This window comes from Eretmochelys imbricata, chromosome 6 (assembly GCF_965152235.1).
Source record: "Eretmochelys imbricata isolate rEreImb1 chromosome 6, rEreImb1.hap1, whole genome shotgun sequence".
NCBI lineage: Eukaryota > Metazoa > Chordata > Testudines > Cheloniidae > Eretmochelys > Eretmochelys imbricata.
This window is the reverse complement of record NC_135577.1, coordinates 109146101-109170740: the sequence shown is the minus strand read 5'-3', so window position 1 is coordinate 109170740 and position 24640 is coordinate 109146101. Positions and strand designations below refer to the sequence as shown.

At 41.0% G+C, this 24640-nt stretch overlaps 1 protein-coding gene across 2 annotated transcripts in view; it reads right to left on the bottom strand.

Annotated features, from left to right (window-relative positions):
• EML1 (EMAP like 1) overlaps positions 1-24640 on the bottom strand; it is a 138575-nt gene that overhangs the window by 56046 nt on the left and 57889 nt on the right. Inside the window, exons 3-6 of one of the 2 annotated variants that reach the window (XM_077820475.1) lie at positions 17827-17959; positions 11402-11464; positions 7976-8110; positions 1181-1209 (exon numbers count right to left, since the gene is read on the bottom strand). In XM_077820475.1, coding sequence (XP_077676601.1) covers positions 1181-1209; positions 7976-8110; positions 11402-11464; positions 17827-17959 — 360 coding nt within the window. The remainder of the gene's footprint in view (positions 1-1180; positions 1210-7975; positions 8111-11401; positions 11465-17826; positions 17960-24640) is intronic. The other variant, XM_077820476.1, reaches the window with a different exon arrangement.

Genomic DNA, 24640 nt, shown 5'->3' with positions numbered 1-24640 from the left:
TACTATGAGACAAAATTATAAATGTAGCATATCAGAAGCTATTTTCTTGTTCTTGAACTTGTATCCATGAGAGGGACATGGGCTGTGATCCAGAGAAGCAATAAGTACATGAGTATTCCCAATGAAGTCAACAGGACTACTTAGAAGAACCCAGGAGTACTTGTGGCACCTTATAGACTAACAAATTTATTATAGCATAAGCTTTCATGGGCTATGGCCCACTTCATCGGACGCATAGAATGGAACATATAGTAAGAAGATATATATATATATATATATATATATATATACACATACATATAAGTTGGAAGTTACCATGTGCTTTGCTGGGGGGTCTTGATTATCAGCCCAAGAAACAGAAATCCTCCATCTTTAACTTAAATTATGATTATAGTCTGAAAAGGTAACTATAAAAACACCACGTGCTGAACCAGCAGATTTGTTTTCAGTGTGCATTCCATCACATTTGCTTATTCCAATGACAAAGTAAGTTTTTACTACTTTTTACTTTTGCTTGGCTCTGCAGAGCCAACAGGGAAGCAAGCTGTACTCTATTTTGTGTCACATGCCATCAACAGGATTGTTTGTAAAGTTTTAATGGCAGAGGCAAATAAACTCTGTCCTTATTTAAATTTAGAATGTAGCCTGCAGAATCTTGTTGATGGTGATGATGCATGAGCAGGAAAGAAAAGAACACTGACTTTCAAGTCAAAAGATGAGCTTCCAGAGCTTCAGCTAGAAAAACAGTATTTTTATTTGTAACTTGGCAATTTTGCTCAGGAAAGAACTGAGACATAAATATGAAATCTCTTAATTGCATTTGCTCATTTTTATGAGTAGAATCACACTTAAAATATTGTATAGTACAGAGAGCCATAGTCTGAGCTTCAAATATACTTTGACCCACAAAAACCTTAATCCTGTTTTGAACAGGAATATCTCTATTTGGTAAGAAGGTAGTTTCCATTTTCATAGCTTTTTGTTCTTGGCCTTCTTGCCAAAAAGGATTCCACTCACAATGCAGACCCATTGGCCACTAGGAAGTAGGCCACCAGTGGCCTGTAAGTGAAAGGCTCTGAATCCGAAAGCCGATTTCCCTGATAAATCACTGTACAATAAAAAAATGCATCAGCATGCAAGTTATCTCTTTAGAAATGGAAAAAAATAAAACAGAACCTACCTGCACTGAACATTGGTTCCTTGGGTTTGCTGTGAAAATAATCAAGGAGTTTTCTTTTAAAGTTTGCCATGCATACAACACTTTTCATATGCCATAGTAATAGTTCATATAATTTTATAAAATCAATTAAAAACCACATACAACATGAGGACATGGTAAAAATAATATTTTCCTTGTGGTACCCTGCTCACAGATGCCAAAACTTTTTTCACATTTCTCATACAACTATTTTCACATCCCTGGGATCCCAGCCTCTCTCCCACAAGATGTCAAGTTTTTTCCTTTGAAAATCTAGTCCAACCATGGCAGACATTAAGAATCTCTGGCACCTACAGTATCCCATCATTATTTTGTCCATCGGCCACCTATGCTTGTCAGTCCAAAAACAGTGTACAACTACACCAAAAGAGAATGATGTTATATTTTTTAAAGAGTATCTGTATATCCAGGGCCGGCTCTACCGTTTTTGCCACCCCAAGCAGTGACAAGAACTGTCGCTGCCGAATTGCCACCACAGACGGCAGAAGGGAGAAACTCCCACTGAATTGCCGCCACGGACAGCAGAAGAGAGAAGCTGCTGCCGAATTGCCGCCCAGGACAGCAAAAGGGAGAAGCTGCTGCCAAATTGCCGGCACCGCAGGAACACTGCTGCCCCTTTCTGACTGCCACCCCAAGCACCCGCTTGTAACGCTGGTGCCTGGAGCCGGCCCTTTGTATATCAGTGTGTCCATAATTCATAGTTCATTGACAACAGAAAAAACATAATTGAGGGAGTATTTAAGTATTTATGTACCCTGTCCATAAGTGGGTACAACCAGCCAAAGTCATCTGTGAAAGGTGGTATCTGAACTAGGTCAGTAAGCCTTTGAAAGGCAACTACCAATCATTGTTAAGTGTACCATCTTCTTCAGTGGACATCTCCTGGAAGGTGGAGATTAAAGCTGTTGACAAACCCTATTGTGTGTGTGTGTGTGTTCAGCAAACTATCTGGGAAAAATTCAGGAGGGGATTTAATAAGCATGTCTGAGGGGGACAAGAAAGGAGTTGCTATCTAGACACTAAGTGCAATGATGACAAAGGGACCAAAGTGGTCAGAGAGAGGGGATTGCTTTCAAGAGATGTAAGCTCTTTTGTTTTCTTCTCCCCCCGTCCCTTCTGTAACTAAGCTGAGAACACCTAGTCTAGTGTCACTTCTGAGAAGTGTAAATCTAGATGTGTGACGCAAATGTTTTCTTTTGTTTTAATTCCATTTTCTCTATTTTTAATAACCCTTTTAAATTAAAGATTACTGTGGTATGTTTCATACAGATGACCCCAAAAGACAAGAGAACACAGACGTCTCTAAGGAAAGGTGCCGATGAATAAAGAATTTATGGAACTAATACCCCTCTCTCAGTATTTCATAGACTCATAGATCTTAAGGTCAGAAAGGCAGAGCCATCCTTTGGGCAGGGGGTGACTTGGGGCGACCACCCTGGGCCCCACGCTTTGGGGGCCCCCACGCTTTGATAAAATCAGGGCTGTCCCGATATTTAGCCCTTTGTCCTGTGTCCCGACCAATGTACAATCGGACACCATATGTCCTGATATTCAGGTGAGGAGGTGGTCAGGGAGGTGAGGCGGGCGGGTGAGGTGAGGAGGTGAATGGGGAAGCAAGCGACAGGCAGGCAGGTGGGAGGGGGCTGAGGAGGCAGGCAGGCGGGCGGTGAGGAGAAGAGCAGCGGTCGAGCGGATGGGGGGGTGTGTGCCGGATGGACGGCGAGGATCCTAGCAGGGAGGCAAGCAGAGGGCAGGTGGGTGAGCAGTGAGCGGTAGGCAGGCAGGCGAATGGCGAGGAGAGTGGCAGTTGGGCAGACAGGCGGGGGAGCACGCTGGACCAACAGCAAGGAGACTAGCAGGGAGGCGAGTGGTGGACAGGCAGATGAGGAGGCGAGTGTCAGGCAGGAACGTGGTGAGGAGGAGAGCGGCGGGTGGGCAGGCATGGCGGGGGGTGAGGAGGCGAGTGGCTGCCAGGCAGAGAGGCAGGGGGGTGTGCCAGATGGACGACGAGGAGACTAGCGGGGAGGCGAGTGGCCGGCAGGCAGGTGAGGAGGCGAGCAGCAGGCAGGTGGAAGGATGGCGAGGAGGAGAGTGGCAGTCGGGCAGACAGGTGGGAGGGCACGCCGGATGGACAGCGAGGAGACTAGCAGGGAGGCGAGTGGTGGGCAGGCAGGAGGACAGAGTGAGGAGGAGAACAGCGGGTGGGCGGGTAGTCAGGGAGTGAGGAGACGAGCGGCAGCTGGGTGGGCATGCCGGGCAGTAGGTGAGGAGACTAGCAGGGAGGTTGATTTGTCCTGGGCCCCGCACTCCCCTAGGGACAGCCCTGCAGAAGGGATCATCCTGATCATCTAGTCTGACCTCCTACACATCGCAGGCCACAGAACCTCATCCAGGTACTCCTGTAATAGGCCCATAACCTCTGGCTGAGTTACTGAAGGGCTGAAATCTTGATTTAAAGACTTCAAGTTACAGAGAATCCACCATTTACTCTAGTTCAAACCAGCAAGTCTTGTCACAGAGTCTTTTCTGATCTCCAGTTCCTTAGGTGTAATCAGATCAGAGGGATCCAGAAAATCTCTCTCTCATAGACTGGCTTTGGACAAAGACAATGACATTGACGAGGACTCTGCTTTTAGATTTTGAATTCTTTCTTGGAGCTGCAGATCTCTTAATACTTTGCGGTGATGTAGACAATTTTTGTCCAGTGTTAGGTTTCTTTGCTCTCAGTGTATTAGGGGCTGATGCCCGCCTATGGAATCTTTCAGATCTTTGTGAATGTTTGGATCTCGTGAGCTGTGCTGCCAGTGCCTCCTGGAGCAGTATCACCTGCAGTCCCTTTCTAGGGCCCTGAGTAAATGTAGAACCACTAGAGCAATCAAACAGAGAATGAACCTCCCCTAGGCACACAAGACATCCAGTGTATGTGTAGATGTTGGAGGTACTGAGGGCAGGAAACAGATCTCTTGAAGCCAGGTTTCTTGATCTTCGGAGACGCCATCCCAGAGCCAAAGAAAACTTGACTAAAACTAACTATAAATGTTATCCTTAATTAATGATTAAAAACTATCTAATCTACACTAAAACCTTTAACTAATTATCTAATCTAGGCACTAAGGACGGATCTGGGGAAAGCCTGGAATGGTCCCTAACCAGTCAACTGGTCGTGGTTGGAAAGAACTTCATAAAGAACAGCAGCACTATGTCGTTGTATGATCCTCATTAACATTAACGTTTTTATGATCACAACATCCTGTGAGGTAGAGTAGTATTATTATCCTCCCCATTTTACAGGTGGGGATGGAGACACAGAGAGATCATGGTTTGGCCAAAACCACACACAAACCTTGAGACAAAGGCAGGAAATGAACCTAGCTCTCCTGACTGCCATTCCAGTGACTTAGCCTCCCAAGACCATCCTAGATGTGTAAACAACTCAGCAATTTGTCTTCCCCAGGGATGCTGCATTGGAAAGCCAAGGCAGCAGCATCAGAAGAAGAGAGAGTTTCTATGCCATGGTGTAAAGACATTGGGCTTCCCTTCATCCCAAGCCCTCTGTAAAGAACCTGCACATAAGCTTCTTCTCTCTATCCAGCCTCCTGGAAAACCTGTTCTCCAAAGCCCCACTCAACCCCTCGTATTCCTGCAAAGCCTCACTTAGTCTGCCTGCTTCCCTTACACATCATACTACCTAAAGCCCCAACTCTCTCTCCCAAAGCCCAACCTAGACCTGCTTCATTATGTATACCTGCAGAGCACTATCAGCAAATGTAAGTAGCAGAAGGACCTGAGCTATTCTGTCACCTAAACTTTGTGTAGCTCAAAACTGTGAATACTGAATAAGAATAAATTTTTGTTTGTTTAATTTTAAAAATGGCCTATGTCCAAGAGGTTATTACCATGTGTGTGCACAGAGTTTATGAGCTATCTGGAAGGAATCAAAGAAATAAGGAAAATAGGACAACAACATTTCCATGCTTCCTCTGCAAAAATTAGTAAATATTTCCCTAAAATAAATATAGAAACTTCAATTGTGCTATAAAAAGTTTTGTGCCAAACCTGGAAACTAAAATCAGATTTTAAAGTATGAAACAGAGATTGTAGTCCTGCTTTACATGCAAATCTCAACACAACCTTGACTATGGAGACATTACCAAATGCCTCCATGAATATGAACAGTCACTTTAAAAATCTGCTAACGTATCAGCAGAGGGAAGACATGATGCCCTAGACAAATGACTGCATTCTCCAAAGAAAAAAAATCACAAGAAGTAACATGAAGGAGTCCAACAACATACTGGAAAGAAGGATTAATAACTCTAAGCTTTTTTGGTATTACTGTATGCAACTCAAAATTTTCACATTGCTCATAGCTTGGAATACAATAAGGCAAACAAAATGTGTAATCTCAACTTGAAAAAGTGTTTACATGACAGAGTACTTTAAAACTATCCTCTGTTCAATACAGAAGAATCATAGAATATCAGGGTTGGAAGGGACCTCAGGAGATCATCTAGTCCAACCCCCTGCTCAAAACAGGACCAATCCCCAGTTAAATCATCCCAGCCAGGGCTTTGTCAAGCCTGACCTTAAAAACTTCTAAGGAAGGAGATTCTACCACCTCCCTAGGTAACGCATTCCAGTGTTTCACCACCCTCCTAGTGAAAAAGCTTTTCCTAATATTCAACCTAAACCTCCCCCACTGCAACTTGAGACCATTACTCCTTGTCCTGTCCTCTTCTACCACTGAGAATAGTCTAGAACCATCCTCTTTGGAACCACCTCTCAGGTAGTTGAAAGCAGCTATCAAATCCCCCCTCATTCTTCTTTTCTGCAGACTAAACAATCCCAGTTCCCTCAGCCTCTCCTCATAAGTCATGTGTTCCACACCCCTAATCATTTTTGTTGCCCTTCGCTGGACTCTCTCCAATTTATCCACATCCTTCTTGTAGTGTGGGGCCCAAAACTGGACACAGTACTCCAGATGAGGCCTCACCAATGTCGAATAGAGGGGAATGATCACATCCCTCGATCTGCTGGCTATGCCCCTAATTATACAACCCAAAATACCATTGGCTTTCTTGACAACAAGGGCACACTGTTGACTCATATCCAGCTTCTCGTCCACTGTCACACCTAGGTCCTTTTCCGCAGAACTGCTGCCTAGCCATTCGGTCCCTAGTCTGTAACGGTGCATTGGGTTCTTCTGTTCTAAGTGCAGGACCCTGCACTTATCCTTGTTGAACCTCATCAGATTTCTTTTGGCCCAATCCTCCAATTTGTCTAGGTCCCTCCGTATCCTATCCCTGCCCTCCAGTGTATCTACCACTCCTCCTAGTTTAGTATCATCCGCAAATTTGCTGAGAGTGCAATCCACACCATCCTCCAGATCATTTATGAAGATATTGAACAAAACCGGCCCTAGGACCGACCCTTGGTACTCCACTTGATACTGGCTGCCAACTAGACATGGAGCCATTGATCACTACCCATTGAGCCCGACAATCTAGCCAACTTTCTACCCACCTTATAGTGCATTCATCCAGCCCATACTTCTTTAACTTGCTGACAAGAATACTGTGGGAGACCGTGTCAAAAGCTTTGTTAAAGTCAAGAAACAATACATCCACTGCTTTCCTTTCATCCACAGAACCAGTAATCTCATCATAGAAGGCGATTAGATTAGTCAGGCATGACCTTCCCTTGGTGAATCCATGCTGACTGTTCCTGATCACTTTCCTCTTGTGTAAGTGCTTCAGAATTGATTCCTTGAGGACCTGCTCCATGATTTTTGGGGGGACTGAGGTGAGGCTGACTGGCCTGTAGTTCCCCAGATCCTCCTTCTTCCCTTTTTTAAAGATTGGCACTACATTAGCCTTTTTCCAGTCATCTGAGACTTCCCCCGTTCGCCACGAGTTTTCAAAGATAATGGCCAATGGCTCTGCAATCACAGCCGCCAATTCCTTTAGCACTCTCGGATGCAACGCGTCCGGCCCCATGGACTTGTGCACGTCCAGCTTTTCTAAATAGTCCCTAACCACCTCTTTCTCCACAGAGGGCTGGCCACCTCCTCCCCATGCTGTGATGCCCAGTGCAGCAGTCTGGGAGCTGACCTTGTTCGTGAAAACAGAGGCAAAAAAAGCATTGAGTACATTAGCTTTTTCCACATCCTCTGTCACTAGGTTGCCTCCCTCATTCAGTAAGGGGCCCACACTTTCCTTGGCTTTCTTCTTGTTGCCAACATACCTGAAGAAACCCTTCTTGTTACTCTTAATATCTCTTGCTAGCTGCAACTCCAGGTGTGATTTGGCCTTCCTGATTTCATTCCTACATGCCCGAGCAATAATATTATACTCTTCCCTGGTCAGTTGTCCTATCTTCCACTTCTTGTAAGCTTCTTTATGTTTAAGATCCGCAAGGATTTCACCGTTAAGCCAAGCTGGTCGCCTGCCATATTTACTATTCTTTCGACACATCGGGATGGTTCGTCCCTGTAACCTCAACAGGGATTCCTTGAAATACAGCCAGCTCTCCTGGACTCCTTTCCCCTTCATGTTAGTCCCCCAGGGGATCCTACCCATCAGTTCCCTGAGGGAGTCGAAGTCTGCTTTCCTGAAGTCCAGGAGCAGAGACATCTCATGTCTGATTGCTGTCTCATTAGAAAATCCAACCTTTCAATAGTTGCTTATTTAAAATTAGTAACTTCATTATTAGGGCAGTCAGTGTGGGAAAGAGGGAAACATTAAAAATATCACATACTTCTCATTGTTCTTTTTACCACTAGAAGAACTGCTGGTGGATCCAGTGCGATTGCGGCTGCCTTTGGAATCTCCATAGCTTTCCCTTCGACCTCCTGGGGATACACGTTCAGCTGAGCTGGTTCTTTTGACAGTACTAACAAAAAAGGGAGTAAGTTATATAGCAGTACATATAAAAGAGTATTTTATTACAAATTGATTTTGATAAACTATACCTCAGAAAGTTTAATTGCACTTTTATTTCTAAGAGCATTAACATACCTATTTAATAAATTATTTTCTAGAACAGATAATGATTTAGGTTATTAAGAACTGAACTGCAGCAGTCAGACTATTTTGCTGGGTATCTACTGCAATGGAGATTAACATGACTCCCTTTTTGCTTATTTTTCAGTCTACAAGAGGTGCTATACTAGCATCACTGATGCCAGTTGGAATATCCACTGCTCAGGTATATGCGATACATAGACTTCTGAAGCAGAATATCAGAGAGGTCACACTTACAATTTTTGTACATCAGTCCAAACTAAATTTAGAGAATGGAGGGATAGATTTAAAAAGAAAGTATAACATTTGACATTCTTAGCCATATTACACATAATTCTCAAAGTAGGTCAAATTTTGAGCACTAATAAGCTGACCATGTCTCTTCATATCCATTCAGTCTTTAATTCAGTATCAACTACTCTATACTGTACTTTCAACCCAGTTTTAATATACCCAAAGGTGATGAGTAAACTGAGACTTCTTAAATATTTCGGCAGTTTCAGTCATTATCTTGTCAACATGTGACACTCCTACTTACATTTATGAAAAAAAACATAGATCCTAAAAAGATCTTTTCCCCTTTTCCTCTGTGAGGGAATTCTCAGAGGGCTAATTTGCCCTTCCAACCTTCCTCCGAATGTCTCTACCAGGAGGGTTTTGCATCACTCTTTAGTGTGCCCTCAGCATCCAGCTCTCTTTAGTTAGACAGAAGACTCAACCATAATCAGTTTTAGTAACTAGCAAAATAGATGGCCGCTTAAGACTTTATATTTAAAGGGGGAGAGAGATTACTGTGGTCACTTCACCAACTTGCCAGACCTAAACCACTATTATTTAGCTGCTAAGTTGCTACCTAACCAAGCACTACTCTGAAAGGATGTCTCCATTTTAAGTTCTACATGGTCAGAAACATCAGATGCATCCTGGAAAGCTTTATGTCAACTACCATATTCTCTCTTTTGGAGCACCTGATGGTGGTACAAATTGTTTTGGATGCATTCTGATACAAAACCCAACCAAAATATAAATTATTAAGTTGAAATAAAAATATTCTTTTGGGTGACAAAATAACACAGAGAATATGTGGGTTGCTAAGCTGCATAGGTAGTTGGGAAAAATAAATTGACAACAAGGAAGTGATGGTAGTAAAGGATCAAATCTTGCTTTCAGTTCAGAAATCAGTACATTTTAGGCTGGCCCTGGGTGAAAGGGATAAAGAACATAATGAAAACATTTTAATTTATAATGTAGTCTATTTTAATGTTTCTCCAATTAAAAACTGGTCCTCAAAACACTTACTCTTATGAGTGCCTTTACTTGCATGAATTGCCCACTGAACTCCATCACACCAGTGCATAAAATTAAGCCTATGTTTGTAGGATCAGGGCCTATATTTTGTATTATGTTCACTAGCTATGGAATGAAAAGGTAACATCGCTTAATGGCACTAAATTATGCCTTTAAAGATGCAACTTGTTGCATCTATGTTAGATAATTTGTAAGTTACAGAGCACATTTTAATCTCACTTTAAATGTCAAAAATTTAGCAACAAATATTAAATAACTTCATTACTGTCCACAACACAAAATGCTGTCTTCTTTCTGGAGAAAGAAATTTCATTTTAAAAGTATATTAACATGGAAGGACAAAACAATTTTCTTAAATAAAAATATTTTACAATTCATGTTTTACCATTAATGTTTTGTCTTTAAATATATGATAAATTTCAATTTCACTTGTAAAGTTCTTAAGCTCAGCCTGAAAACAAAAAATTACAAGGACAAGAGAACTGAAATTAAGAATGCTTTCTTTTTAACTAAAGCATTGTCTTCAGTTAAAAAATGTGTGGCAACTTGAGAAGTTTGAACCTTACTCTCAGAAAAGTTCCATATAAAACTGGTGGCTAAGTATGACACTGCTATTGACTAGCACTACTTCATCAATAATGACACAGTACGTTAGACACTGATACTAACACATGCCTGCTAATACATCCCTTGTGCATCCTTAATTATGATTATGTGCCAAATTCTAACCTCAATTACACCTCTGAATAGAAAATAAGGGAAAACCACAAGAAAAATAAGAGAGAACGCTCTATTTTAAGGGATATTTCAGGGAAACACCATTTCCTTTAGCATATCATGTATTTTTCTCTCTCAAGTGGATATTTCTATTGCCTCAAATATACAATGCAATCATCATAAGCTTCAATTTAATGTTTAAAATATTACTTAACAGTTTTAATACATTTAAATACATTTTAAAATAAGGGATGAGTGGTAACCAAAAGGGATAAATCAATTAAATAAAGGATGGTCCCTTAAAATAAGAGACCAGTGGTCACCCTACTTATGAAACCTCTATTATTTTATAGGACCCAAGAGAGAGCTAGACATTTCACAGAAGAACATGGTCCCTGGCTCACTGAATTTACAATTTAGATTTTAGCCTTGACATAATGAGCAATAGTGACAGGCAGTAGGGAAGTGACGAGGCAAGAAAAGATAAGGGTTTCGGCAACACCATCATACTGTTAAATCAATTTAAGCATGCACATATTTTGGTATGTCTAATACCATATTTTTATATAATTAAAAACTAAGATGCTACAGTGAACACTATTGACATGCTTATTCTGGACACAGCAGACATACTGATACTTCAACTGGAATTTAAATGAGAAGCATAAGGATCACAGAAACTAGAACACTGATTTATAGGGGTGTACAAGAATATTGAGTCCAGAATTTTGCCTTCATAATTAATTTCAGGAAAGGTAGTTTTTAATGGTGCAACACCAGGACAAAATGTTTGACTTACAATACTTAGGAAACAAGCTGCAATAAGCAAATATGTTTGAAGGAATTTGCATTATGAAAAATCATCACTATAATGGAGAGAACGTTAGCACAAAAAGTAGAGGTACCATTACTGAGTTAATTACTTTATAAAAGTTCTGGTCCATTTAAACACATTGGTTATGAGTATATGTTGCAAAATTTATTTCTGAAAATACTGAAGGTTGTAATAGTTACTACAATTATGTATTATGATAGAAACACCATCACTAAAATAACCCCCCTGCACAGACTGAGCTATGACAGCAGGGAAAACCTACTGAACTATGACACTACAATACTACCAAGAATCCCTCACCTTACAGTGGTTTTTTTCAGTTTGCATGCATTGAGAAGACTCACAGACCTGTTTAATCCATGACTGAGAGGTGCATAAACAAAGCAGAATAAAAGTGAATACAACAAGTGTGGAACAAGACACATTTAAAACAAACTTACAATTAAAGACACACATAACTGCACATTCAAGATATGAAATTACATGCAAGAGTGAAGTACCGTGGATTTTATGGCTCCTCAGTCAGATGTGTGGTCAGTTCAAAATACGTATTTACAGTCCAACAATATATCTATGTATGACAAGAATGTTTAGCAATACTCTGTATATGCTGACCATCTCCGGAGCTTCAACAAGCAGCCTAAATTCTCTTAAAAATCAGAGGATATCATCAACAAATGGATAATATCAAGCTAGAGAACAAGCACTATTACTACAAGGATAAGCATAAGAATATAAATCATCACACATATATACACACATACAATGCAGCTGTGCAGTAATGGTATAAATATTTAGGATGGTTGCATTGATCAGTGATAAACAAGGCAATGAAAGCCTATGGCAGTAAAGCCTTTACAGCATATTATCTTATATAAAACTATTTTACAGATATTTGAGAGGGTTTAAAAACACTGAAGTAATTTTTGGTATCCTTATACTAGGAAAACAAGGTATTGTATATTTACCATAAGTAATACCAATACCCCAGGGGTCTGTAGTGGGAACAGTCCTACTCAACATATTCATAAATAATCTGGAAAAGGGGGTAAACAGTAAGGAGGAAAAATTTGCAGATGATACAAAACTACTCAGGATAGTTAAATCCCTGGCAGACTGTGAAGAGTTACAAAAGGATCTCACAAAACTAAGTGACTGGGCAACAAAATGGCAGGTGAAATTCAATGATGATAAATGCAAAGTAATGCACATTGAAAACATAATCTCAACTATACATATAAAATGATGGGGTCTAAATTAGCTGTTACCACTCAAGAAAGAGATCTTGGAGTCACTGTGGATAGTTCTCTGAAAAAATCCACTCAATGTGCAGCGGCAGTCAAAAAAGCAAACAGAATGTTGGGCATCATTAAGAAACGGATAGATAATAAAACAGAAAATATCATATTGCCTCTATATAAATCCATGGTATGCCCACATCTTGAATACTGCGTGCAGATGTGGTCAACCCATCTCAAAAAAGATATATTGGAATTGGAAAAGGTTCAGAAAAGGGCAACAAAAATTATTAGGGTAGAGAAAGGCTTCCATACGAGGAGAGATTAATAAGACTGGGACTTTTCAGTCTGGAAAAGAGACGACTAAGCGGGGATATGATAGAGGTCTATAAAATCATGACTGGTGAGGAGAAAGTAAATAAGGAAATATTATTTACTCCTTCCCATAATGCAAGAACTAGGGGTCACTAAATGAAATTAATAGGCAGCAGGTTTAAAACAAATAAAAAGAAGTATTTTTTCACACAACACAGTCAACCTGTGGAACTCCTTGCCAGAGGCCTTTATGAAGGTCAAAAGAGAACTAGATAAATTCATGGAGGATAGGTCCATTCCAGGATGAGCAGGGATGGTGTCCCTAGCCTCCATTTGCCAGAAGCTGGGAATGGGAGACAGGCAATCGATCACTTGATGGTTACCTGTTCTGTTCATTCCCTCTGGTGCACCTGGCATTGGCCACTGTTGGAAGACAGGATACTGGGCTAGATGGACGTTTGATCTGACCCAGTATGGCCGTTCTTATGTTCTTACATTATTGAGAAACTTCATAGAACTCAGAGGGAGAAGACAACATCTAAATGTAACCTGAAACGGCTTTTCTATTACAAAGGTCACAGCTTTAAAATTTAATATAATGGGCCTTTCCAGGACTAGAACAAGTGTTGCTCCACCCTGGCTGCAAATAGTTTTTCCCAAAAAGCATAAAGAGCCTAATTCTAGATATACACAGTCCCAAAATATTGGAGCTTAAGCCCTATCCAGGGCTGATAGCAGCCCATCCTGAATCAAAGACCAGTCTAACAGGGCAGGTTAGGGGCAGAATTAGGTAACTTGTGTAACTGGGTATTTAAAGAGTGCAAGATATTTGAAGTTGCTCAGAGGTTTGCAATATTAGAATAAGTCTGGGTGGAGATAGCTAAGTGGAGAGAGCGGAGGTGCAGTGGTCAAAAGGTATCTGACGAATTAATTAATCATATATGTATTAATGAATATGTTAAACATTCTATGACTGTATGGTATATAGATATCTATATCAACAAAAGTGAAGGGTTTTGCTAACTAAATTAGTTAGTTAGCAAAACCCCAGGCTAACACAGGGGAAAACTGTGCTGTGTTAGCCTGGCTAATGGGAGTAACCCCAGAAGAAAATATCCTAGTTGGCTTACTGAAATTTCCAAAGTTTATACTAGTGTAGTTCCATTGACTTTAATGAAGCTACCCTGATGTACAAACATCAGAGAAGTTTCAGAGTGGTAACCGTGTTAGTCTGTATCAGCAAAAACAACGAGGAGTCCTTATGGCACCTTAGAGACTAATAAATTTATTTGGGCATAAGCTTTCGTGGGCTAGAACCCACTTCATCAGATGCATGGAGTGGAAAATACAGTAGCAGGCATAAATACCAGGCCTGCTGCATCTATATTTCCATTGGAATTTTCTCTCTCCTCTCTCTCCCGCTCTCTCTCGTTCACATACACACACTCTCTCTCTCTGTTTCTCCTAAATGAAACAGGAATCTAATAATATTCAAGTTCAAGCTGAGCTTTCAGACCCACAATGTTGAAGTGAAGTCAAAATTTGAATCAGAAAATTTGCCAGCCCCAATTAAGGTAATTGTAAATGGTGCACAATTTGGTTTAACAATTTTTGTCTAACATGCTCCCTCACCTTCATTTAAATTAATTAGAATAAATTCAAGAACTCTTTTATGGCTTTAATTGCATTATGCCTTTGAGTGTGATACATTAATATCTTCTATTGTTAGTAACGTAATGTAATAGATTAGTTTTGCCACTCAAAGTTCACTCTAAAGAGAATATTTGTGTTTATATTCCATTTATTTAAAAACTTTTTTCTTAATGGTTGAGGGTATTAAAACAGAAGAATTAATTGAAACTGCATATTGATTTTGTATTTATGCCAGTTAAAAATCATTGTTGCTCCAGTACAGAATGTCGTACATTAATTCCAAGAGAGAGAGCAATTTCTCAGAGGGCATATGTTGCTAGTTTGGAAGCAACAGGAATTTATCTTATTAAAGTATTTTATACTCTGTACAAAACCATGCTTTTTATAGTGTTCTTTTTGTACCAGTTTGTTTATTTTCATCTCCAGTCCTCACCGTTTTGCTCCACTGTGATCTCTTACAATCTCTTCAAGCAGAGAGAATGAGTGATTGTTTCCTTTTGAAAGCTAAGCTATATGCTAGTCTATAGACTGCACCAGAATCCCTACTGAGCAAGATACAGCCTGTATTCTTTTCCCCTACATTTTCTCCTCTTATACTTTTGTCTAATGGCAACAAAGCTATATCAAATCAGCTCCAAAATCTAGATTTTAATTGGGAATACAAAGCATTACCACTATGCGGTAGATTGCTTCTGGAATATCTAAGTTTACAAGCGGCTGAATGTTTTCAAATCCTTCAGTGTAAAAAGAACAATGATCTTTTGTTTTTGTTTTTACTAACTGAAGTCAGCATAGAATGGTTTCTTTAAAATTACACATATTATGTAAACGAAGCAACAACTTAAGCTTCTAAATGCAAATAAAGAGTTATGTAAAAAAAAGTTCCTTCTTGCTGACACATTTTCATTTGTATCACACACATGCTCTTCCACGGTATTTTAATATGGAAGGGCCCAATATAAATACAAAACAGTTAATGAATTCATTTTTCTCACCATTTGTGAGCATAAAATACTTATTCAGAATAAAGCTACCCCAAATATGGAATATCTGGAGCATAATTTAACATAAAAACTGGGAATCCTATCAGTTAGTTTAGGGGTCAATATCAAAAGCTTTCAGCAGTAGACAATAATCTACAAAGTAAAAATAGTCTTCCTTTCACAGTAATTCATTGAAGAAGTAGCTCATACCCAAGTGTGCTTTTTAAAATCTCTGTTCCTCCTGAAGTTTAGTTATGTGATGAACTGTAACAGTGTACAATATAGATTTCTGAAAGACAGACTTAAATAAATTTGAAAGTAGCAAATTCTATATTAAAACCTACATTTTAGAATCTATAAAGCGAAAATTTCGTATAAGTACATTTGTAATTGTACCAGTTCATTTAAAAAAATCTTTTTTTAAAGAAACAATTATCTTACGTACTATAGTACCTGAATTTATAAATTACATTTCTGTGAGAATGAGAGAAATAACACTGTCTTAATAAGAAAAGGAGTACTTGTGGCACCTTAGAGACTAAGAAAATTTATTTATTTATTTATTTATGTCTTAATAAGCATCTAGTTAACAGGCAAGATTGCCTGTGTCTACTGTTTTTTCTCCCATAAGGAGGTGTCTCAGGTTATTTTCTCACTGTTTATTTCAAATCTATGGGTGAGACTCTCGTCCCCCCTCTGGTCCCCTGACGCTGGGTAGAAAGGTCAGTGAAGAATTTTCACAGAACAGGAACTAAGGAAGACAGCCACAGGCTGTCCTCCAACAAGCCCTACCTAGCACAGGGGAAATGCTGGGGGAAAGGCTACGGAAGGGTAAGGCTGCAGCACATAGCTAGCACAGCAGGGATGTCAGGCAATGATGAGGCATATAGGCTGCAGGGGTTAGCCTGTGGGGCTGTCTAAATTAATCCAGAATCAGGGAAGTGCCAGGATGATTTAAAACCCATTTTAGGTACCCCCAGTCCTGGGCTGCAAGTTCTTTCTGTTCTGCACCTCTTAGTGGCAGGGTATGGAATAACACCCTATGTGTACATCTGAAGTATGTTAATACTCATATGCTGCATTTTATTTTGCAATTACTTGTGCAACAACTCTTCTTTGCTAGTGCTAGGGAAAGGAATTATGATGAATAAAATTAAACAGCCTAAACGTGCAGTATATACAAATCAGTGTTACTTTACTTCTGAAATACTAAAAACAGTTTTTCTTTTTTAAAATAGGTTCTCACCTGCTTTTGAATATTCTGATGATATTTAACCCATTTAAATTTATCTTTCCTTCCCATCAGCAGGGCTAGTTCAAACAATACTGCTGAACCTGTGTCAAGGTACCTGCAACTGCACTGAGCCCCCAGGTCAGAGAGGCCCAACTCCATCTCAGGTAGGCAGAAACAACAGTGTGATGTTTCCTGATTCTATCACTGTGTGGTGTAGAGTATAAACTGCTTTGTGCTGAGAGCTTTGTGGTGACAATAACTTGAACAATCTGGGTAATCAGCAACACTCCCCTTTCATCATGTCAATGGCTGGTTTCCATCATAGCACATCATATGTTTCTACCTCATGTTTAATGTAAAATCTGTATCCTCTGTCTCCCTAGCTCCTTCTACAAACACAAGTAATTTCTGGACACATTGCTATTCTTATCTCTACAATCTGCCTTCCATGGACTGATAGTATTACCACCACTCAAAGCTGGTTTGGCATTCAAGGTAGGGGAATGTAGAAGGAGAAATCAATCGTACACAGAATTTTATCTTTTGCACCATGGGGCATAACAGACTGGCTCTGTAGTGCGGCTCTGGTTTGTCCAAATTGAACCTGCTCCACCAATCCCACTTTTTCCAGAGCTTGAATATGTAAAGGAATACACAAATATGAAGCATACTAATTTTTAAACCACACCCAAGACATTTAAGCAATTTTTTAAAGGGACTTAAATACATGTTAATAATAATAAGTCAGAGCAGGGTTGTTTTCACTGGCATAAAGTGTTTGCTAAATATGGTTTGAAATAAGTGAATTTCCTTGTACAACACAGAAAATTAGATTTCTACACAAAATAATTTTACTGAGAAAAAGTGACCAATAGCATTATATGACTTTGTCACAGGACTACATGCCTTCCCCAAATTTTGTTTCTTCTATTTTCTAAAACAAAGAACCCTGGCATTACTTTTCAGAACATGTTCTGAAATCCAAAGCAGAAATTTCCTACTCTTAATCTACTAGACTGCAGAATCAAGAAAGAAACACATAAATAATAGACTAATCATTGTATATTTCCAGGGTATTTACTGCAATAACATTTGGCCTGATTAATTAACTTGGTATGAATAGAAAGATGTTGTAAGTATTTTTACAAGATTTTAACTGTAAATCACTTTTTCAATTATCTAGACCATTGCTTTGAAAGTGTTATCTAAAGAGCGAAAAACTGCACATACACACTCATAAAAGAGTTACAATGACATTTACTACTTTCTCAATTAGTTTAATAGTTTCAAGTTTCTCCATACCTCTTTGTGGCTGGTGCCACAGTTTCCTTCCTGGTTCCTGATGGGGAAGGTAGAGAGCCACTTGGTTTCTTTGGTAACACGGTTCCATTATTAACAGTTGTCCTTAAAGGCAGTGTTTGTACCAAGGGTCTAGCTGTAAGACAAACAGATGGTAAAACCACAGCTTGCACTGAAAAGGTCACTTTTTATTTCTGCAGATAACAAAAAAGGGTTACACGCATTTCACAGATGCTTTTGAAGTGTTAACTTTGTTTCAATAAAGTAGGGATTAAAAATTAAACAGGAACAAATTAACTAAACTTCAGCCAAGTCCTATTTATTATAAGGAACTCATTTGGAATAGGCTTCTTATAAGAATTTAAACTGAATATTAAACTAGTAACAAGTTACAGCTGAATAATTTATTGCATTCAGAACTCTCTCATTACAATAACCCTGTAGTCACATTTCTGAAATTTTACTTGCTAAATCTCAGCTACAAGGGGTGAATCATTTTTATTGTTAAACATATTCATAATGACATAAGTGAAATATCCTTTGTACTGCTTAAGGGCCTAATTCTGCAACTCTTACTTATGTTGGGAGCTACTGGAGTACAATGGGACTGCTTACACAAGCAACCCTAAATCACCCCACTCTCCAAAAAAATAAATCCACTTCCCTTCTAGAGCATGTTCAACGTAGCACCAGAAAGGATGGTGAATAGCCTTCTGAGAGGCCTGTGTTCTTCAATAAAGAAGCTATACACTGTTGCTTATGCAACAAGCTTTCCCAAGGTCTATGTCAGGGGTTCTCAAACTGTGGGTCATGACCCCTCAGAGGGTCACAAGATTATTATGTGGGGGTCACGAACTGGCAGTCTCCACCCCAAAACCCGCTTCGCCTCCAGCATTTATAATAGCGTTAAATATAAAAAATGTGTTTTTAATTTGTAAGGGGGGGGGGGTCGCACTCATAGGTTTGCTGTGTGAAAGGGGTCACCAGTACAAAAGTCTGAGAACCACTGGTCTATATACTGCGTTAAAAACTTGCTTTTAAGTATTTGGTTTCATGATTGAGAACCCAGCGTATATTTTTAAAGTGAGAAAATGCCATTGGAATCAATAGAACCATGGATATTATTAACTGAGATGCTCTACTCATGTCATCTTGATCAAAAAACCCACAATATAGAAAAATAAATTATGTACACACCATATGCATAATTAATTTTTGAACTGTTTTTATCAAAGATTTTCATTCAAATCAACCATATAGTAGTTAACAAACAATGGTTAAGGCTGTGAACAATAGAAACAATGGAAAATATAAAGATAAGTAAATACAGTTATAGAAAGTGTTTTGAAACAGGATCTTTACATTCTACAGCTGGATTTTAAATGGCTTCTCTTAATTTACGGAGATAATTAGCAAATATGAACTTAGTAACTTTCTTCATGTATTTATATCAGCTGCTTTCAACATGGCTAGTTTTCTCTACCTACAGAAAAAAAAAAACCAAAGAACTGCAATGTTCATAGAGCTATCTGAACTTTGATGGAACTTTACTTCTCATAACTTCTGCTACAAATTATTTCAAATTCTTGCTTACTTGGGGTATTCCTAACTGTGAGGAGAGTAGGAGCTACTGGCTGGGCTAGGTCATCCTCCATTCACCTTTCTAAAGGTGACAAAGTCTTTGGGTTTCGAGGAAGACACTAACCAAAAGAAGGCATCATCAGGAGAAGTGTGATTCAGGAGGCATTCTCTTCCCTCTAAATTAGTATTTAACCAATACCTCAGTCTGATATTAAAAGGTGCATTACTATTGGAGGTACCATCTCTCAGTGAAGCTATAAAACCCAGGTTCTAATCAACTGTTATCATTAAAAGATCCAATTATTATTGTTACAAGACCAGAAATGTAACTTCAATCTCCTTGCAAAATTCTAGTTCTGAAAATCATATTCTGCCTATTTAAATTCTCCTTCCATTTTAAATCCTGCCCTAAAATGTAGTAGAGCTCAGCTGTTTTAAACAGCTGCTGTGCTTGATGCCCATCAAATGGTTTCAGTAAATAATTGATATATCAGTTTGTAAAGAACTTTGGAATCCATCGATACTAAAAGATGCTATATAAAATGTAAACTATCATTAAAATGCTGGAAGCAGCTAGTCAGGTAGCAAGTCTCGGCTGCTGGGCTGTTTCACAACTGGCACCCCTCTCCTGCATCCCAAAGTACACATGTCCGGGAAGCCCATACGACTTCATGAGCTTTGCTCCTGTGAAGGAGCAGGGAAACTGCTGCCTGGCACAGCCGGGGTTAAAGAAAACCTGTGGGCTCAGCTAACCCCGCCTCACTATACCTGCAACCAATACCAGGCCTGGAGAGGGGAGAAAAGGAGGGAGCCTGGCTCAGTTGCAGGCTGTTTGGGGAGGAAGCAGGAGCTCTCTGTTTGCCTGTCTGAAGGGAGGGATCAGTGACTGGTCAGCCAGCACAATCACTGGAGGCAAGTAAACCTTCCCCTGGCAAGGAGAGCCTGCAGCCAAGCCCCAACTGTGGGGTAACTGAACTAACAGAGCCATGCCCCAAACTAAAGAGACTCTAATAAGTAGCAGCCCAGAGAAGCGGGTCTTGACCACCCCCCAGGCAGAGAAACAGACCCATCAACCCGTTTAGGGGTTTGAACTACACAAGACCCTGGGGAGAGTCTGGGTCCCCCTCCAACGCAGCTGACCAATGATCTAGCCACTAGGCTGCTTGGCCACCGAAGGCTCTATCACAAGTGGTGGAGAACATAGGTATCGCCCTAGTCCCTGCCGAAGGGAACTTAAAAAAACAAAAACAAAAGCCCAAACAAAAGGGAAGACCTTGAATGGAGATGGAACAGCTGCTGAAATAGATAGCTGAGCAAAACACCCACCATGAACAGCAACAGCAACAACTCTTGCAGCAGATGGCCACGCAGCTGCAGCAGTTAATTGGTGAATTGGCAGTCCAGCAGGTGGCCTCCATACTGCGACTCAGTGCTCCAGCAGAGACAACTAACCCCACCCCTATCCGGTTTACCAAAACAGGGCCTGAGGATGATCCTGAGGCTTTCTTAGAAACTTTTGAGCAGGTAGCCACAGTAGCCCCAAGACCAATGGGTTGCAGTGCTGACCCCGTACTTAATTGGGGTAGCACAGACCACATATCGTGCTTTAGACGCAGAAGCCATGCCATTATGCTCCATGAATTCCAAAAGAGTGACTACGGAGCTTACGAGGATCTTCGCTCAAGTCGAGGTGCCTCAGAAGATCTTGATAGACAGCCCACAACTGAGCCAGGATCCTTCCTTTTCTCCCTGCTCCAGGCCCAGCATTGGCTGCAAGTATAGCAGGGCATGGCTAGCTGAGCCCACAGGTTTTCTTTAACCCCTGCTGTGCAAGGCAGCAGTTTCTCTGCTCTTTCACACATCCCTCCCCTTATGACTCCATTTGAGGTCTGCCTCCCCTCCCCCAACTGTTCTTCACCATCCTATGAGAAGTCAGCATTCAGATGGAGCTTTAGCTATCTAGCTCACTTGTTGGTCCTTTGTCATGACCTCAGCCCTTCAGCTGGTTGTTGGTAGTGCTGTCCCCTTTCAGGGTGCTGAAAAGTCCAGTGCTTCAAGAGGCCAGTCTTCCTAACTGGGGCATGCAGTCCCTGGTCTCTTTGAGTTTGGCCCACTTGCTCCAGTCCTTAATAAACCCTCTTGCTGAGTTTGGTAGGGAAACCCAGTCCTACCTCTTCCCTACGTTCCAGGCCAAGGCCCAGTATAAAGCGGTTACACTAATCTCTCCCCAACCCTTTACTGTTTCCCTGGCCTGCTTTCTATTGAACTCCTCCTGTATACTGTTCCCCTGTTTCAACCCTAAGGTACTCTCCTCCCGAGATTCTGTGGGTGGCTTCTCCTCCACTTGTATTGTGAGCCCCTGCTCCATTTCCAGGGGCTTCTCAGCCTCTCTGGCACTCACCAGGTTGTGTTTCAAACCATCCGTATTGTTTCCTCTCTTAAAGCAGGATTCCACCCCCAACCATCCCCAGCTCTCTTCTTGGAGCGGGGGTTATGAGCCATGAAGTTAGGCCATGCGCTATCTTTTTCAGGAAGGAGCTCACCTCGGCCCTCCTCCTGGAGCTGGGGTTGTGGTTCAGGCAATCAGATCTCCCTACTCCAGACAGGAGTCTCCCCCAGCTCTCTTCTATGGAGCTGGGGTAATGGTTTGGGCAAGTTGACAGAACAAGGAGCCATGGTCTCAAGTTGCCGTGAGGGAGGTCTAGGTTGGATATTAGAAAACACTATTACACTGGGAAGATGGTGAAGCACTGGAATGGGTTTCCTAGGGAGGTGGTGGAATCTCCATCCTTAGAGGTTTTTAAGGACTGGCTTGACAAAGCCCTGGCTGGGATGATTTAGCTGGTGTTGGTACTGCTTTGAGCAGGGGTTGGACAAGATGACCTCCTGAAGTCTCTTCCAACCCTAATCTTCTATGATTCTAAGTTACAAGGCTTTAGCCAGCTTCACCCTCAGGTGGGCGCCTTTTCCCAATTAGTCCTCTATCTTGGAGGATTCCACAGGTCAGCCTTTTCCTGCTGATCTCTGCCCTGCTATGAGAGAGGAGGTGGCAAATATGCTAGTCCCCTTCTCCCAGATCATTCCCAACTGATTGGGTGAGAGGGGATTCTTGCCCTGACCACTCTGCAAGGCTTCTGGTCCTAGGCCTTTAAAGAAACAGTTAGTGACTTTCTCCATATAAACACTTATTCCTGGGACCAAGTCCTCTCCACCAGTACAGCCTTATTTCCTAGGCCTTTGCATACACAAGAAAGTTCCCATTGTTTTAAAGGGCCATTTCACGTGACCGGGATGGGCTGAACGGCACCCTTATGAGGGCAGACTACTCCATCATAGATGTCCATTCAGTTTCTGCTGTAGGTACTAAGGCATAGAAGAGCAAATGCTCTGAATGGGTGTTTAGAATGAGATGCATATTTCACTATAAGATTATGGGTAAAAATTTCAAAATGTGCCTAAGTGACTTAAGAGCCTAAATCTCATTTTCAAACTGACTTAGGTTGTTAGGATCCTACATCTAATTGAAAGCAAATGAGATTTAGGACCTTAAGTCACTTTTGAAAATGGGATTTAGTGCTTTTGACAATTTTGCCCTATTGCTAGGTCTTGTCATAGGGCAGAACCAGCCTTCTTAGGCTTCGATCCTCCAGTTCACTGCACATGGGTGAATCACTGTGCCAGCATGAAGGCCCACTGAAGTCAAAGGGGCTCCACATGGACATGCAGTAAATAGCAGGATTGGGGTCTTAGTTTGTAAATGCTGGCCAGGGACCATGTTTTCCTATGTGTCTGTACAATGCCTAGAATAATGGGGCCCTGAGCTTTAACAGACTACCCTGGTTTTATTTCTACAAACTAAAAGCTGTCAATCATTGCCCCACTGAACTTGGTAACTCAGTTTTGCCATTAAACTTTATTCATTGAGGAAAGAAGTTAGTTCTTTTCTCATGCTCCTATTGGGTCCATAGATTACATCTAAAAGGACAGAGGATGCTCCAAGGGAACACTGAAATGAGGAAGAGTCCTAATAGACTGACACCAAAGAAAAAAAATCACTCTTGAAAAAGCACTAAGAAAAAAACTGCACATGATTCCCGATTATACTATGTTAATAACTCTTTCTAGCTTCTAGAACATTGGAATGTGACTGTTGTAAGCTTCTCAGTCATTACTGCCTTCAGGAGAGGCCAACCTGAGCCTGAGAAGGAGCCAGAATTTACCAAGGTACATTGCCAAAGAGCCATAGTAATACATCAACAGCCCCACCATCAGCTCCCTCCGCTCACTTCCAGCGCCTCCTGCCCACCAGCAGTCCTGCCAATCAGCACCTCCCCCTCCCTCACCGGACCTCCCGATCAGCTGTTTCGTGACATGCAGGAGGCTCTGGGGAGGAGTGAGGGAAAGGCTGACTCGGGGAGGGGAAGGGAAAGGGTGGAGTGGGGGCAGGGCCCGTGGCAGAGCCAGGAGTTGAGCAGTGAACACCCCCGGCACTTTGGAAAGTTGGCACCTGTAGCTCCAGCCCCGGAGTCGGTGCCTATACAAGGAGCTGCATATTAACTTCTGAAGAGCCGCATGTGGCTCCAGGGCCACCCCTGACTGCCTTGCAGACCTCAGGTTTTCAAACTCTGAACAAAACAAGCTTTCGTATGTTTGTGCATGTTAACTGACTTTAGCCAACATGTCTGAGCACTGAAGTCCATTTTGAGCAATGAAAGCTTGCAGCACATTTTACAAGAAGGAGCACTAAATTATGTGAATACCAGAACAGAAAGTATTACAGATACTAACAAAAATTGGATTCATGCATTTTGCAATGCAAATTAGTCACCAAAACAAAGTTTTCTAATAACATTAAAATATAAATCTGCTCTTCATGTATTCATTTTTTTTTTTAATATAGAGGTGCTACCTTGTGGTTGACATATGAAACCAATGTCCTGAAAACTTGTGGTCATTAACCATCCAATGGTCTTTTCATAACACCAATGTCATGGCCATATAAACACTCAGATGATTCTGTTTTGCCAAAGTAAGTTCCCATTGCAGTTGGCTAGATGTGCTTTTCTTCATATCTGGTCTTAAACTGTTGTGCAGTAGTGTTAACGTGCTGACAAACAGCTTCTGTGTTTTCATAATTGGATACATGTATGAACACCCAAACCTATTAAAAAGTGTTGGAATGAGCTGGCTAAGTGTGTACCTACCTTCTTACCTGGATAGAATCAGAATTATTCCA